The 14929-nt window shown below is 44.6% G+C and overlaps 1 protein-coding gene across 1 annotated transcript in view; it reads left to right on the forward strand.

Moving 5' to 3' along the window:
- cbl (Cbl proto-oncogene, E3 ubiquitin protein ligase) overlaps nucleotides 1-14929 on the forward strand; it is a gene marked incomplete at its 5' end in the record, with an annotated part of 47269 nt that overhangs the window by 15224 nt on the left and 17116 nt on the right. Inside the window, 2 exons of the mRNA XM_080549251.1 lie at nucleotides 9286-9432; nucleotides 10768-10924. Coding sequence (XP_080405377.1) covers nucleotides 9286-9432; nucleotides 10768-10924 — 304 coding nt within the window. The remainder of the gene's footprint in view (nucleotides 1-9285; nucleotides 9433-10767; nucleotides 10925-14929) is intronic.

The following is a 14929-nucleotide window of genomic DNA, read 5'->3' on the forward strand; positions in this document are numbered from 1 at the left end:
TTCTAACGTCACAATTATTTAGCGTTCTACTTGATGTGTTTAGGTTTAGGGCTTGTCACGAGTAGTTATGAGTATCTTTAAAAGTGTTTCAAAGTGTTTTGGACACTTTAAAGACAGTGACAGACAGTGTGTGTGGGCGTGCGGGCGTGTGCGTGCGTGCGTGTGTGTGTGTGTGTGTGTGTGTGTTTTGGTGTGTGTGTGTTTTGGTGTGTGTGTGTGTGTATGTGTGTGTGTGTGTTTTGGTGTGTGTGGGCGTGCACGTGCGTGTGTGACAGTGACAGACAGTGTGTGTGGGCGTGCGGGAGTGCACGTGTGTGTGTGTGTGTGTGTGTGTGTGTGTTTTGGTGTGTGTGTTTTTTGGTGTGTGTGTGTGTGTGTGGGCGTGCGGGCGTGCACGTGCGCGTGTGTGTGTGTGTGTGTGTGTGTGCTGTCAATACTGTTTCCTGAAGGAGATCCGGTGCGTGGTCAGTTCCGGAGAGTTAGATGTCTAAAGTGATGACCGTTATGAAAGGGGAAGCCAGAAACGCCGTGTTGTGAACGCAGCACGTTTTCACTGCAGAAGAAGTCGATTGAGCCATGAGTGTCGCCTTTCACAGTGTCAGTGTTTTTTTTTTTTATTGTACAAAGATGACAGTCCATCGTGTTTTCTACAATGAATGGGTGTGTGATGTTTAGCAAAGCCGAAAAAAAGTCACTGCTGCTCAATCTTGTTGACTCTGGGCCCTATTATGCACTTCATAAGTCTTAAGCAATAAGACGAGGCGGTAGATCTAAACTTAAGACGTGGAGGCGTGGTCAAGGCCACTTTGCTATTATGCGTGCGGTAGTGGGCGCCTAAAACCCGGCGCTAAGCAAAGAAATTAGTCATGGGTGTGTTTTGGGCGTCTTCTCAATCAACCCAATCAGCGTGCCAGGTGCCATTCCCTTTAAGAACCGGCTGCGTTGAGTCATTAGCGCTATGCTATTATGGAAGTCCTAAGAAGGAGGTCAGCGCGCTTCTCTGCCTCTCCCTTCTGAAATAAAGCATTTATACTGTGACCGTAATTGACGTCTTGCCGTGGAGCCACGTGCGTGTTCATGTGTGCCCACATTAGGGCTGCACGATTTGGGGGAAAAATCGAATTGCGATTATTTGGACAGATATCGCGATTGCGATTAATTTGCGATTATTTTTTTTTAAAATAGCAAAAAAAAATAAAAAAAATAAAAGGGGGGAGTTTTTGTAAAGTGTGGCCATATCTCCGGCTAGGAAGGTCGTATCAACGTGCAGTTTGTTTGTACGTCTTCAGGGGACTTAGAGGCTCCCTCCTCTAGCACCCCCACAGCCCGAGCTACGAGTGAAAGAACTAAACTTTACATTGGGTTGCTTTAAAGTTGGGTTGCTTTAAAATCAAGCTTCAGATTAAAACATGTGATGGAGCATTACTAACCTGACTCAGGTGGTTTGTTTCACACAACCATCTAGGAAAGCTTAATTGGAAGCTGTTTGGAAAAGGGCAGGTACTTTCAAAAAATACTTGGCAGGTGATCTATTTTCACAGAGCATTACCACATGATACCATCAAACTATTAACTGCTCTAATTCTAATGCAAGGATGAGAACTTAAAAGATATGAATTGTATATATGATAACCTCATCTCATCTAGACAGGTGGCTACTTTCTAAGATGATCCAGCTATTAAAATGATCATTTGGGGATACACTGTGACTATAACTGAAAGGACCACATCTAGATGACTCGGTCAACAGTCGAACTGATGAATGATAGAATGGTGGTCTCTGACTATGGAGCACAGACACACGTCACCTTGACTTAGGAATCTGTGACATACTTCAGCCCAAGGCTAGGCTAGGCTAACCTCTGCGTCTTTAAAGCCGGCTGGTATGAACGAATGGTATGAGGTTATGCATACAGGACACATTCATGTTTGACAACAGAACAGTTAACTTCCATGTATCCATAAGCCTGCTATACTATATAAACACCAACCCGCAGGTTGCTGAGACTGTCAACTCTGTGTCTGTACTTTAACGCCGGGTTAGCATGAGTAGCTAAGCTAAGCTACCGTCTCAAAGACTACAAGTTAGCTAAGCTAAGTTTAAGGCTGGACTAACAGCACCGACATGCACTTGGCTGGTACAGTTAGTATAGTGAAATTGTACACTTACCTGTCGCAATTATAACATACTAACGTTTATCATACGTCCAGTAAGCCATGTGGTGTCTAATTGTCTCCGTTACGTTAGCCCAAAGTCTCATAATAATTGGACTGACTGTCGTGACACAACCTATGCCTGCGTTCGTAAATTCGCTCTGAGAGTGCCGGGTTCAAAGTCATAAAGAGACCAAGTAATTTGATTGGACAAGAGGCATTCCATGAGTGCTGATCAAATTTCCAAAAGAGGTTTTAATCTCAATGTGACTTTCTGGTAAAATAAAGGTTTAAAAAAAAAAAAAAAAAATTTTTTTTTTTTTTTTTTTTTACAAATCGCAGGCAAATCGCAGGCTTTGCGATTAGCTAATCGCATCATTTCAAATCGCGATTTCGATTTAAAATCGATTAATCGTGCAGCCCTAGCCCACATGCATGCGCAAACCGCGGAGGCGCGCTCGTGTTTCAAAACGTGCATGAAGTCTAAACTTAAGAACTTTTCAAACCACTTAGCGCTGGGAGCAAAGTCAGATCGCATAATAGCAGGGGCGCCTAGTGCACTTCATTAACATATGAACACTCCCACAATGAGTAATATATGCACGGGAGTATTACGTCTTATGTGTGGGCGCCTATCGACACCGGCATAATAGCAGTAGCGCGTATGAAGCGCATAATAAGGGTGGCGGTAGGTCTTAACCTGGCGGTGCGTCTTAATTAAGACTTAAGACGGCAAGTTAAGAAGTGCATAATAGGGCCCTCTGTCTCTTAGGGCGTTTTGTTTTCAATACGGAGACAGAGAATTCTCTGGGAGGGCAGGACAAAAAACTCCAGTCACACCAAAATGATATGGATTAGCATCTTTTCCTTTTGATATCACTGAAATGTATAGAAAAAAAGCATTTCTGAGGTAAACGGACTGACTTATATAGCGCCTTATTCCAAAGCGCTTTACAACGGCCTCTCATTCACCTACCCACACACACATTCACGCACCAATGGTGGCCAAGCTGCCATGCAAGGCGCCGGCCGGCCCGCTCGTTGGGAGCAATTTGGGGTTCAGTGTCTTGCCCAAGGACACTTCGACATGTGGCCAGCCGGGGCTCGATCTGCCAACCTTGTGATCATTAGACGGCGGCTCTACCTCCTGAGACACAGCCGCCTCACGGTAATTTGACAGTTAAAAGTTGTTGTGATGGCTTAAAAAGACACTTTATTTGGCTCTGCCTTCACACACGTTGCTAGGGAAACGGCGTGAGGGGAAAAACTTGCTCCTCGCAACGTGATGCTAGCAATGCGAATCTAGCAAAAACAGCTGCTAGTAATGCTAAGTGATAACTGTGTGGTAATTGATCAGAAATGGATCCCCACATGGGACCGGTGGCGCCATTTTCTCTCACAAAAACCTTTACTAGTAAATCAGCAGATCGGCATATCTCTAGTATATAAATGTAAAAAATATATATATATATATAAATCAGCAACAACAGCAAAAATCGGTCAGGCTCTAGTGTGTGTGTGTGTGTACTGTGTACTGTGTACTGTGTGTGGTGTGTGTCCTCTCAGCAGAGTAAAGTGTGGAGGAAATTCATTCAGTCTTTGTGAATAGCTTCTCAGCTAAGCTAAGCCTTAAAGTGCTGCTCTTGGGTCAGCTCAGCTGGAAGCCTCTTTCCTCTCTGCCTCTCTCCCTCTCTTTCCTCTCTCCCTCTCCTACCTCTGCCTGTTTCATCATCCCTCTCTCCCTCTCTCCCTCTTTCCTCTCTCCCTCTCTCCCTCTTTCCTCTCTCCCTCTCTCCCTCTTTCCTCTCTCCCTCTCCCACCTCAGCCTGTTTCATCATCCCTCTCTCCCTCTTTCCTCTCTCCCTCTCCCACCTCAGCCTGTTTCATCATCCCTCTCTCCCTCTTTCCTCTCTCCCTCTCTTTCCTCTCTCCCTCTCCTACCTCTGCCTGTTTCCTCTCTCCCTCTCTCCCTCTCTCCCTCTCTCCCTCTCCCACCTCAGCCTGTTTCATCATCCCTCTCTCCCTCTCTCCCTCTCTCCCTCTCCCACCTCAGCCTGTTTCATCATCCCTCTCTCCCTCTTTCCTCTCTCCTCTCTCCCTCTCTCCCTCTCCCACCTCAGCCTGTTTCATCATCCCTCTCCACTCTGCACTCCCACCCAACATGCTTGACATGTCTCTACCAGTTCTATTAAGGAGCTGGCTGCCCTGTAAGTGCATCTGAACAGGGGGCCACATCTCTGCCTGTCTGTCTCTCTCAGCCTGCCTGTCTGTCTGCCTGTCTGTCTGTCTGCCTCTCTCTCTCTGCCTCCTTGTCTGCCTATCTCTACCGGTCCTCCCTAGAAGTTGGTATCAACACACACACACACACACACACACACCTGTGTCACCCGTCACTGGCTCAAGACCAGACTTGTGTGTGCGGTTACGTGTGTATGTGTGTGTCTCTGTGTGTGTGTGTGCGTGCGTGTCTCTGCCATCTCTGACCAGGGTAGAGCTGTCCTGTACAAAGCCAGCTCTGTCCCAGTGTGTGCTGGGCAGTGTGTGTGTGTGTGTGTGTGTGTGTGTGTGTGTGTGTGTGTGTGCTGGGCAGTGTGTGTGTGTGTGTGTGTGTGTGTGTGTGTGCTGGGCAGTGTGTGTGTGTGTGTGTGTGTGCTGGGCAGTGTGTGTGTGTGTGTGTGTGTGTGCTGGGCAGTGTGTGTGTGTGTGCTGGGCAGTGGCACGGCTCCAGTACTGCTGCTGCTGCTGCTTCTGCTCTTAGGCCAAGAGAAACAGGAGGGAGTCCTAGTCCTTAAACACATCCAGCAGAATCATCTGCTCCCTCTCTCTCTCTCTCTCTCTCTCCCAAGCCTCAACACTCACAGTCTCTCCTCCACTTTCGCCGCGCTGGTTACGGCCAAGCTCCTCTCAGACGCCCCCCCCCCCCTCTAATGGCCTGACCTTTGACCTGCAGCTGGCTGCTCCCTTTCCTATTTCCTGTTTCCTGCCTTCTGTGATAAGGCAGGAAGTGGTAGTGCAGACCGGCCCAGACCACTGGTAGTAGACAAGTGAAAGCGGTCTGTCGTTAGCCAATCACAGGACAGGCCTGGTGCCATCTTAAGGACGACAAAGAAAGACGACAAACAACTGTGGCACATGTGGTACTACAGACAGAGATGGTATATACTAGAGACGTACTACAGACAGAGATGGTATATACTAGAGACGGACTACAGACAGAGATGGTATATACTAGAGACGGACTACAGACAGAGATGGTATATACTAGAGACGGACTACAGACAGAGATGGTATATACTAGAGACGTACTACAGACAGAGATGGTATATACTAGAGACGTACTACAGACAGAGATGGTATATACTAGAGACGTACTACAGACAGAGATGGTATATACTAGAGACGGACTACAGACAGAGATGGTATATGTGTGGTGGCCTGGGAAAACCCTTCACATGGTGGCATTTTGACATTTTCATTTTTTAATATTTCCATAAATTAGAAGTTCTCAGCTATTCATAACTGGTTGAATGGCTGAGATAGCCCTTTATTTTAAAAAGTTATGAGCATTTTAATGTAGCATGTCAAAAAAAGTGAAAGGGGAGAAATCCTCCCCTTTCTCCTCCGGGTCGGGGGAGGAGCCTATGCAGATCGGCCGGTCTCGTTTGTCTGCTTGTGATGCGGTGTTAGTCTGCTCGCCTCGTCGGTATGCGAGGGACAGATCCATTTGTGTGTCTTCTAGTTAAGATTGTATTACTTTATGCTTATTGTGAGCATCAGTAAACTGGCAATAACACAGGTGGAAGTATCGTCTCTCCTTTCGCTCATGTGTGCGTGCGTTGCTTAACTGAGAATGAGACACGTTCAACGTGATGTTGTTTCGCTAGCAAACTACCCGCCACAAAAACATCAAAATAAGTACTTTCTCTTTTGTTTTCTTAAAATGTTTATTCACCATAATGTAGTATGGAGTTCAAAGTACTAGAATACCACATAATATCAAAATCGCCAAAATCGCGATTTCCATCTATATTTGCTCTTTGCCACGAACGAACGCCAGCGACATCCGACGGGTTTTCCCAGGCCACCACACATATACTAGAGATGTACTACAGACAGAGATGGTATATACTAGAGACGTACTACAGACAGAGATGGTATATACTAGAGACGTACTACAGACAGAGATGGTATATACTAGAGACGTACTACAGACAGAGATGGTATATACTAGAGACGTACTACAGACACACTCACTCTCACATGTGCACAGCCACACCACTCTGAAGCTCACACGTTCTGGTGGGATGTCAATCCTCACTCGTTGTTTTAGAGCTAGTCTTCAGAGAGACACACACACACACACACACACACACACACACACACACACACACACACACACACACACAGCGTCTCTAGTTGGAGGGAGGCAGGGCAGCTGTGATGCCGCCACACTCTCGTAGAGCTCTGTCGTGCATGTCAATTCTCTCTCTGCCACGAGAGCCACACAATCCTGCACTGTGCTAGGCCCTAAATCACCACGGCGGCTCTCTCTCTGCTTCCTCCTCCTCCTCCTCCTCCTCCTCTCTCTGCCTCCTCCTCTCTGCTTCCTCCTCCCATCCTCCTGCCTGCCCCTGCTCTCTCCCTGACACTCCTACCCTCGGCTCTCTCATGCTCATGTGCACCTTTTCCCACCTAGGGCTGGGTTAAAAAAATTGATTTCCCGATTCTGAATCGATCTTCATTAAATGAGCGATTATCGATTCATAAATCCCGAGATCGATCTTTAATTTTTTTATTTTTTTTTTTGCTTGCAGCTTCAACCCGCAACGAGATCTCGTGGCCAGATCTCGCGCTACAAGAATTTATCATATCTCACGCAACGTGAGGTCTCAACACTAAAATCTAAAAACATGGCGATGGCAGGGACACTCAAGTCACCACCAGGCTTAAAGTCGGATGTCTGGGTGCATTTTGGATTAAACAAATGTGACGATAGAGATGAGCTGGACAAAAGCAAAGTCATATGTAAATAAAAAGTACATTCATGTAACTGCTTTGGAGTCAATTCATTGATATGTTTAACAATGCTACATGTTATAGGGTTCCTTGAACCATTTATAGCATTAGTTCGGAGAATCTCTTTCATATTCAAGCAAAAAATGTATATTGTAACTAGATCGAATCGGAATCGAATCGAATCGAATCGTGAATCGAATCGAATCGGGAGCTGTGAATCGGAATCGAATCGTTTTGGGAAATCAGTGGCGATACCCAGCCCTACTCCCACCCCACCCGTCCGCCATAGCTAGGCTTGGTGGGTGGGTGGGTGTGTGTGTGTGTGTGTGTGTGTGTGTGTGTGTCTGTGTGTGTGTGTGTGTGTGTGTGTGGTGTGTTCCCTCCTGGCTTTCTTCCTTGGGGTGAGACGAGGGTGAGACGAGGGTGAGGACCCGTTTTGGAGGACGGGGATCCTCAGCTGGGACAGAAAAGACTTTCAGAATGTTGCTTTGTGTGACTCCCCCCAACCCCCCAACCCCACCTCCTCCCCCTTTTCTCTCAGTCTCTCTGGTTACACGTCAGTCTGTTTTAACAACGGCCCCTATAGATGGAGAATATTGCTGTAATAACCTGCCAGAGATATTTATGTTATTTATGTTAGTGTGTAATGAGCATACAGTTTCAGAAGGGCTTTAGGTCTGAACTACAGGGGAGGCAGAAATCGGAGGACAGATCGTGAGCTTAGAATTAAGGTTCTATCTCCGTTTAGAATGAGAAGGTTCTATCTCCGTTTAGGGCAGTTACAGAGATATCGAGCGTCAAAGTTTTTACATTCCTTTATGTTCTGTGAGATGGAACCTTTGTATTTTATTAATTACTAACTCAAAAATGTCAACATTTTAGAAATAACACCACACAGGCATTAATAAACACCTAATGGATCAGATTATGTAAAAAAAACTCAATTTTGACCAAAAATGGAGATAGAACCTTATAATTTTAACGCCACGAAGTGTTTTATACTAGGGCACACTATGAGGCTGACCGTCCTCTGGTTCTACCTCCACCAGCCGACTAGGAAGCACAGGAGTGTGAGTGTGTAGGGTGTGTAGAGCTAGGTAGGGTACGTGTCTGGACCTGTGTAGAGAGTGTGTGAGCTGTCTCCTTCACCATCAGCTGCTGCTGCTGCTGCTACACACACCTAGAGGGTAGAGAAGTTCACAGGTTCATCCCTGTCACATCTCATCTCTCTTCTCTCTCTCTGTCTCTCTCTCTCTCTCTGTCTCTCTCTCTCTCTGTCTCTCAATTCAATTCAATTCAACAGGCTTTATTGGCATGACGTTTTACAAGTGTTGCCAAAGCACAATCACAGATATGACGAACAACAACATAACAACATAATATCAATGACATGAAAAAATAAATAAAAATAATATAAATAAAATAAAGCAGGTGGTGCAGAGAATAAAACATGGCATACTGTATGTATGTCCTACTGGTTGTCCCTTTTCTTGTGACAGGAATTGACATATTTTGCAGCCAAAACTGCACATTCTTTCTGTTCCCCCAGAAGGGCTGGTAATCTTTCCCTTTCTGTCATAGTTCGGAATTCTGGGAAATTAGTTTCAAATTTTGGGAAGAACTCCTCTCTAATATTTGTGTAGTTTTTACATTGTGTTAAGAAGTGTAACTCTGTCTCTATAGCTCCGTCATCACAGTGACAGCACAGCCTCTCTCTCAGAGTCTCAGAGTCTCTCAGAGTCTCAGAGTCTCAGAGTCTCTCTCTCTCTCTCTCTCTCTCTCTCTCTCTCTCTCTCTTTCTCTCTCTGTCTCTCTCTCTCTCTGTCTCTCTCTCTCTCTCTGTCTCTCTCTCTCTCTGTCTCTCTCTCTCTCTCTCTCTCTCTCTCTCTTCTCTGTCTGTCTGTCTCTCTCTCTTGGGCCTGTCACATCTCATCTCTCTTCTCTCTCTCTGTCTCTCTCTCTCTCTGTGTCTCTCTCTCTCTCTCTGTCTCTCTCTCTCTCTCTCTCTTCTCTGTCTGTCTGTCTCTCTCTCTCGTGCCTGTCACTTCTCATCTATCTCTAGACAACAACTATGAATTTAAATGCCTCTCTGTCTGTCCCTCTCCCCCCCTGCAGGAGGAACCTCACCAAGTTGTCCCTGATCTTCAGCCACATGCTAGCGGAGCTGAAGGCCATCTTCCCCAACGGGCTGTTCCAGGGAGACAACTTCAGGATCACCAAGGCCGACGCCGCAGAGTTCTGGAGGAGGTCCTTCGGAGACAAGTGAGCGTCGTCTCTCTATCTCCCTGACAACACAAGTCGTGAGCTTAGAATGATAAGGTTCTATCTCCGTTTAGAATGATAAGGTTCTATCTCCGTTTAGAATGATAAGGTTCTATCTCCGTTTAGAATGATAAGGTTCTATCTCCGTTTAGAATGATAAGGTTCTATCTCCGTTTAGAATGATAAGGTTCTATCTCCGTTTAGAATGATAAGGTTCTATCTCCGTTTAGAATGATAAGGTTCTATCTCCGTTTAGAATGATAAGGTTCTATCTCCGTTTAGAATGATAAGGTTCTATCTCCGTTTAGAATGATAAGGTTCTATCTCCGTTTAGAATGATAAGGTTCTATCTCCGTTTAGAATGATAAGGTTCTATCTCCGTTTAGAATGATACGGTTCTATCTCCGTTTAGAATGATAAGGTTCTATCTCCGTTTAGAATGATCAGGTTCTATCTCCGTTTAGAATGATACGGTTCTATCTCCGTTTAGAATGATAAGGTTCTATCTCCGTTTAGGGCAGTTCAGAGATATTGAGCGTCAAAGTTTTTACATTCCATTATGTTTTGTGAGATGGAACCTTTGTATTTTATTAATTACTAACTAAAATATTTCAACGTTTTAAAAATAACACCACACAGGCATTAATAAACACCTAATGGATCGGATTATGTAAAAAAACTCAATTTTGACAAAAATGGAGATAGAACCTTATCATTCTATCTCTCTATTTCCCTGACAACACAAGCCGATTACCTTAGCAACACCGAATCTGTGTAATGTTTACATTTGGGTGGGAAGAAGAGTTATGTAAATTTACCACGCGACGGACGGAAAAAGGAAGTGAGAAAGTGACGTTATATATTCCCCCAGAAATGAGGAAGATGTTTCCACACACCTGATGCTAGCAAACATTTGTTGTTGGTGTGTGAGGGTGAATTTGACAAGCTAGCAAGATCATTTCAGTTACATCATTTATTCTACAGTTTCAGAAGTGTGTCACTGGGTCAGGACCATGGTGTTGAGTAGATGCTAATGTATTCAGTAGATGCTAATGTATTCAGTAGATGCTAATGTATTCAGTAGATGCTAATGTATTCAGTAGATGCTAATGTATTCAGAAGATGCTAATGTATTCAGTAGATGCTAATGTATTCAGTAGATGCTAATGTGTTCAGTATATGCTAATGTATTCAGTAGATGCTAATGTGTTCAGTAGATAATGTGTTCAGTAGATAATGTGTTCAGTAGATAATGTATTCAGTAGATAATGTGTTGAGTAGATGCTAATGTATTCAGTAGATAATGTATTCAGTAGATGCTAATGTGTTCATCAGGACCATCGTGCCGTGGAAGGTGTTCCGTCAGGCGCTGCACGAGTTCCATCCAATCAGCTCGGGTCTGGAGGCCATGGCCCTGAAGTCCACCATCGACCTCACCTGCAACGACTACATCTCCGTCTTTGAGTTCGACATCTTCACCAGGCTCTTTCAGGTACGGACAACACACACACACACACACACACGCACGCACACACATGGATACACATATCGACACGCAATTACGCGTGCACGTAGACACACTGGCACGCACGCACATACTGGTACGTAAGCACACACATACTGTACGTAAGCACACACACGCACACACACACTCACATTCTCACCCTGGCGTGCAGTAAAGCTCTTATCTGGGGGTTGAGTCGGGAACGGGATAAGGTTGAACAATGGCTGCTATTGTGTGGCCAGTGTGTGTTAGTGCTGGGTGGTGTTGGTTGGTGTTGGGGGGTAGTGGTGTGTCCAGGAGTCAGGGGCCTGAACAAGTGTCAGCTCTGACTCCAGGTGAGACACCTTGTGTAGCCACTGTTAAGAGAGGACTCTATGTTGTAACCCCCCTTGTTGTTTTCTTGCTAATTCTATCACCCTCTTAACACTAGAACAGTAAAGAAAAGTGTTAATATCTTTGCACTCGATCAAATTTCAGGACCCTCCTTTCATGCAGGCATGATAATCGCTCACCTTTCGTCGAAATTAGCCGTTTTGAATCCAAAATAGGTGACTTCCCTGAATCATATAGATCCGATGAGTTTTTAATTTTTTTTTGGGGGGGGGGTGGCTGAGCGGCCCATTAGTCTGGAACGCACGTTGAACGTTCGAACGATAAGAGTTTGATGGGCCGTTGATGTTCCATCAAATGCGCAGGCGTGAAGGGCTGAAACTGTAATGTGCGTGTGTAACTCCTTGGTGAAGAAATTGGTGACAGAACGTTTTGTATGCTGAGAGAAGACAAGGACTGAAGTCGCAAATACTGAGATAGGAATGTAACGTTAACAAAATACAAATGGCTAGCTAACGATAGATGGCTAACTTTGGTACTAACATTACTAAGTGCAGTACAGATACAGTACAGATAACTACTAACGTTAGCGTTGTCAGCCTATTTTGCAAGCTGTTAGCCCCTTTCACACATAGTTCCCTGTAAATTAAATGGAATCGCAACCCAGGTCCGCCAGTGATTTTCGCCGTTTAATGAGCTAAATGCCCGAAAAATATGATGATGAATACATATATAACTGAGGTATGATATATGGCAGTCTCAGGCGCCTGTCACGTCTCCAGTAGCTACATTAGAACTTTGCATCCTTTGATACATATAAGGATCTTGTAACTTCGCAAACAATGGCAACATTTAAATAGTTTACTCTATGTTCAACTGGAAAAGGTAGTGACAGAAGATTTTCGTGTTTTGATTTCGCTGGGAGTTCGTTAAAAATGCCTTTCCACCAAAGAACCGTGGAGCCGCGCCGTGTGAGCAGACTGAGGGTCATACAATATTTGTATTGCGTAAGGCAACGCCGCGGCAGTTGAACATAGAGTAAACTATTTCAATTCTGCCATTGTTTGCGAAGTTACAAGATCCTTACATCCCGTCAAGATCCTTGATGATATAAATATGATGATAAATACATATAAAACGGCACATATATGGCAGTCTCACGCGCCTGTCACGTCTCCAGTACATTAGAACTTCGCATCCTTTGATACATATGACGGGATGTAAGGATCTGTAACTTCGCCACGGCAGTTGAACATAGAGTAAACTATTTCAATTTTGCCATTGTTTGCAAAGTTACAAGATCCTTACATCCCGCCATGTATCAAAGGATGCGAAGTTCTAATGTAGCCTACTGGAGACGTGACAGGCGCGTGAGACTGCCATATATATCATACCTCCGTTTTATATGTATTTATCATAATATTTTTCGATATATAACGGAAGTATGATATATGGCAGATATGTGGTATATACTGTATGTGTTGAGCTTGGGTGCACATGGATTGCGTATATATATATATATTATTATTTTATTTTTATTTTTCGCGCCCCCCCCCTGCAGTTCCCCCCACGCCCCACAGTTTGGGAAACACTGTACTAGCTTATATTAAAGCTGCACTGTTGCGCATTTCATGAGAAGTTGTCAGTCTAGTTTCTTATACAACATATGTGTATGTTTACATGTGAACATGTAAAGATACTTTATTTGCATTTAATTATACATTCATATTTTCGTTTTTGTACAGAAACAACTCACTAAAATTGGCGATTGCATAACTGATTTGGAGGGGGAAAATCCACCTCTACCCCCCCATTCGGTACCATGCCATATTGTGGCTTTTGCTGAAATGACGCCACTGGTCTCGTAGCCTATTGGAGTGTGTGTGAGAGTGAGGGAGAGTGAGAGGGAGAGCTTTTGTGAGCCCGCATGTATGATGTGTCTCTTTCTGGTACCCCAATAATCTTTTTTGGCTCTCAGTCTCCGACTGCCCTAGCAGGATCCGGGTCTCATATCCTTCTCACCTTTTTCACCCCGACCTGTTTTCATGCCTGTTCATGACTTTTCCTAGATATGTGCGTTCTACCACCCAGTATCCTTCCTTACATTTTCAAAATCACAGGATAAGCTAGTATAAAGCTATTTTTCTGTTTTTCTGTGTAGGAAGCAAATTTACCAGTGGCCAACTAGTGGTCGTTGTGTGTAAATAGCAGCTTGACCATTGTAAAGAGGGCGGCTCTTTTAGTAGGTAAAAAAGGCACGGCTGTTCTAGTGTTAAGTGCAACTGTGCAGGCGGCAGAACAGTGACTTACTGAGCCGTTGTCTCTGTTCCCTTGTCGCCTCTCAGCATCAGTGAGACTCAAGCTGACCTCTACCTCCACCAGCCTCCCCTGCCAAACCTGTCGCTACACAGTTGTTACAGTGTTGTTAGAGTGTTGTTAGAGTGTTGTTATAGGCTATGTGTGTTGTGTGTTGTTGCAGTTTTCCCAATACACACACCAAGTTTAAAAGGCGCATTTAAGAACCCTGTGAGCTAATGTTTTTTATTATTCATTTATCCATTTCTCCCATCATTTATATCAGGTTAAAAAGGCTGTTCTACTCAACTCTGTTCTATTCTTCTTGTTCCAGGACCGTTGTATGCAGAGTGGTGGTTACTCTGTTCTGTGCAAGGCTGTGAGTCGTGCTGTGGAGCTGAATACAGGCTCTTTATTTAGGTTGTGGTGTGGCTAGAAATAGTGTGTGTGTGTGTGTGTGTGTGTGTGTGTGTGTGTGTGTGTGTGTGTGTGTGTCTGTGTGTGTGTGTGTATGTGTGTGTGTGTGTGTGTGTGTGTGTGTGTGTGTGTGTGTGTGTGTGTGTGTGTGTGTGTGTGTGTGCGTGTGTGCGCTGTTTGTATGTGTGTGTGTGTGTGTGTATGTGCGTGTGTGTGTGTGTGTGCGTGTGTGTGTTCTCTGAAGCACTGCTTCACGTCAAGGTTGTGCTTCTCATCAGCATGTGAATATAGCTGCAGCATTGAGAGGAGTGTGTGTGTGTGTGCGTGTGTGTGTGTGTGTGTGTGTGTGTGTGTGTGTGTGTGTGTGTGTGTGTGTCCGTGACTGGGGATGGTCTGCTACTGTAGGTGGGTCTCTGATCGTCCCTACTGTAGGCTCAGGTACGGGAGAGCTCAGGTGTCGGTTGCACCACTTCTTACTAAGTACAAGCTAACCCTAGTTATAGCGTAAGTATTTACTAAATCAAGATTTAGTCACCACTAAACTTGAATGGGTTGCACCAAGCACTCTAGTTATGACATAGAGCTTAGTAACTAACTACTAAATATGTATACATACCCCTAGGGTGGTGTAAGTTATAACTAACTCGTAGCTAACCGTAGTTACCTCAGCGGAGATAAAGTAGCCTGCCGAAGCAGGGGAAACCAGACTATCTCAGCAACGTAATGTTGCTAGCGAAGTTTCCCACAGAAGTGGGGAGAAAAACGTCAGATCAGATATATAAACGGGTTATTTTGATAAACCGGACACATTTTGGGAATATATATGGCTACTTTCTCGCCTGAAAACATATTAAAACTTCATAAAATGACATTAACACTTGTAGAGCCAAATTAAAGCTTTTAGCCAATGGTGGCCAAAATTGAGGATTTAAAAACGGAGGGTTTTGCTTT

This window comes from Nansenia antarctica (assembly GCF_963989245.1).
Source record: "Nansenia antarctica genome assembly, chromosome: 19".
Classification (NCBI taxonomy): Eukaryota; Metazoa; Chordata; class Actinopteri; order Argentiniformes; family Microstomatidae; genus Nansenia; species Nansenia antarctica.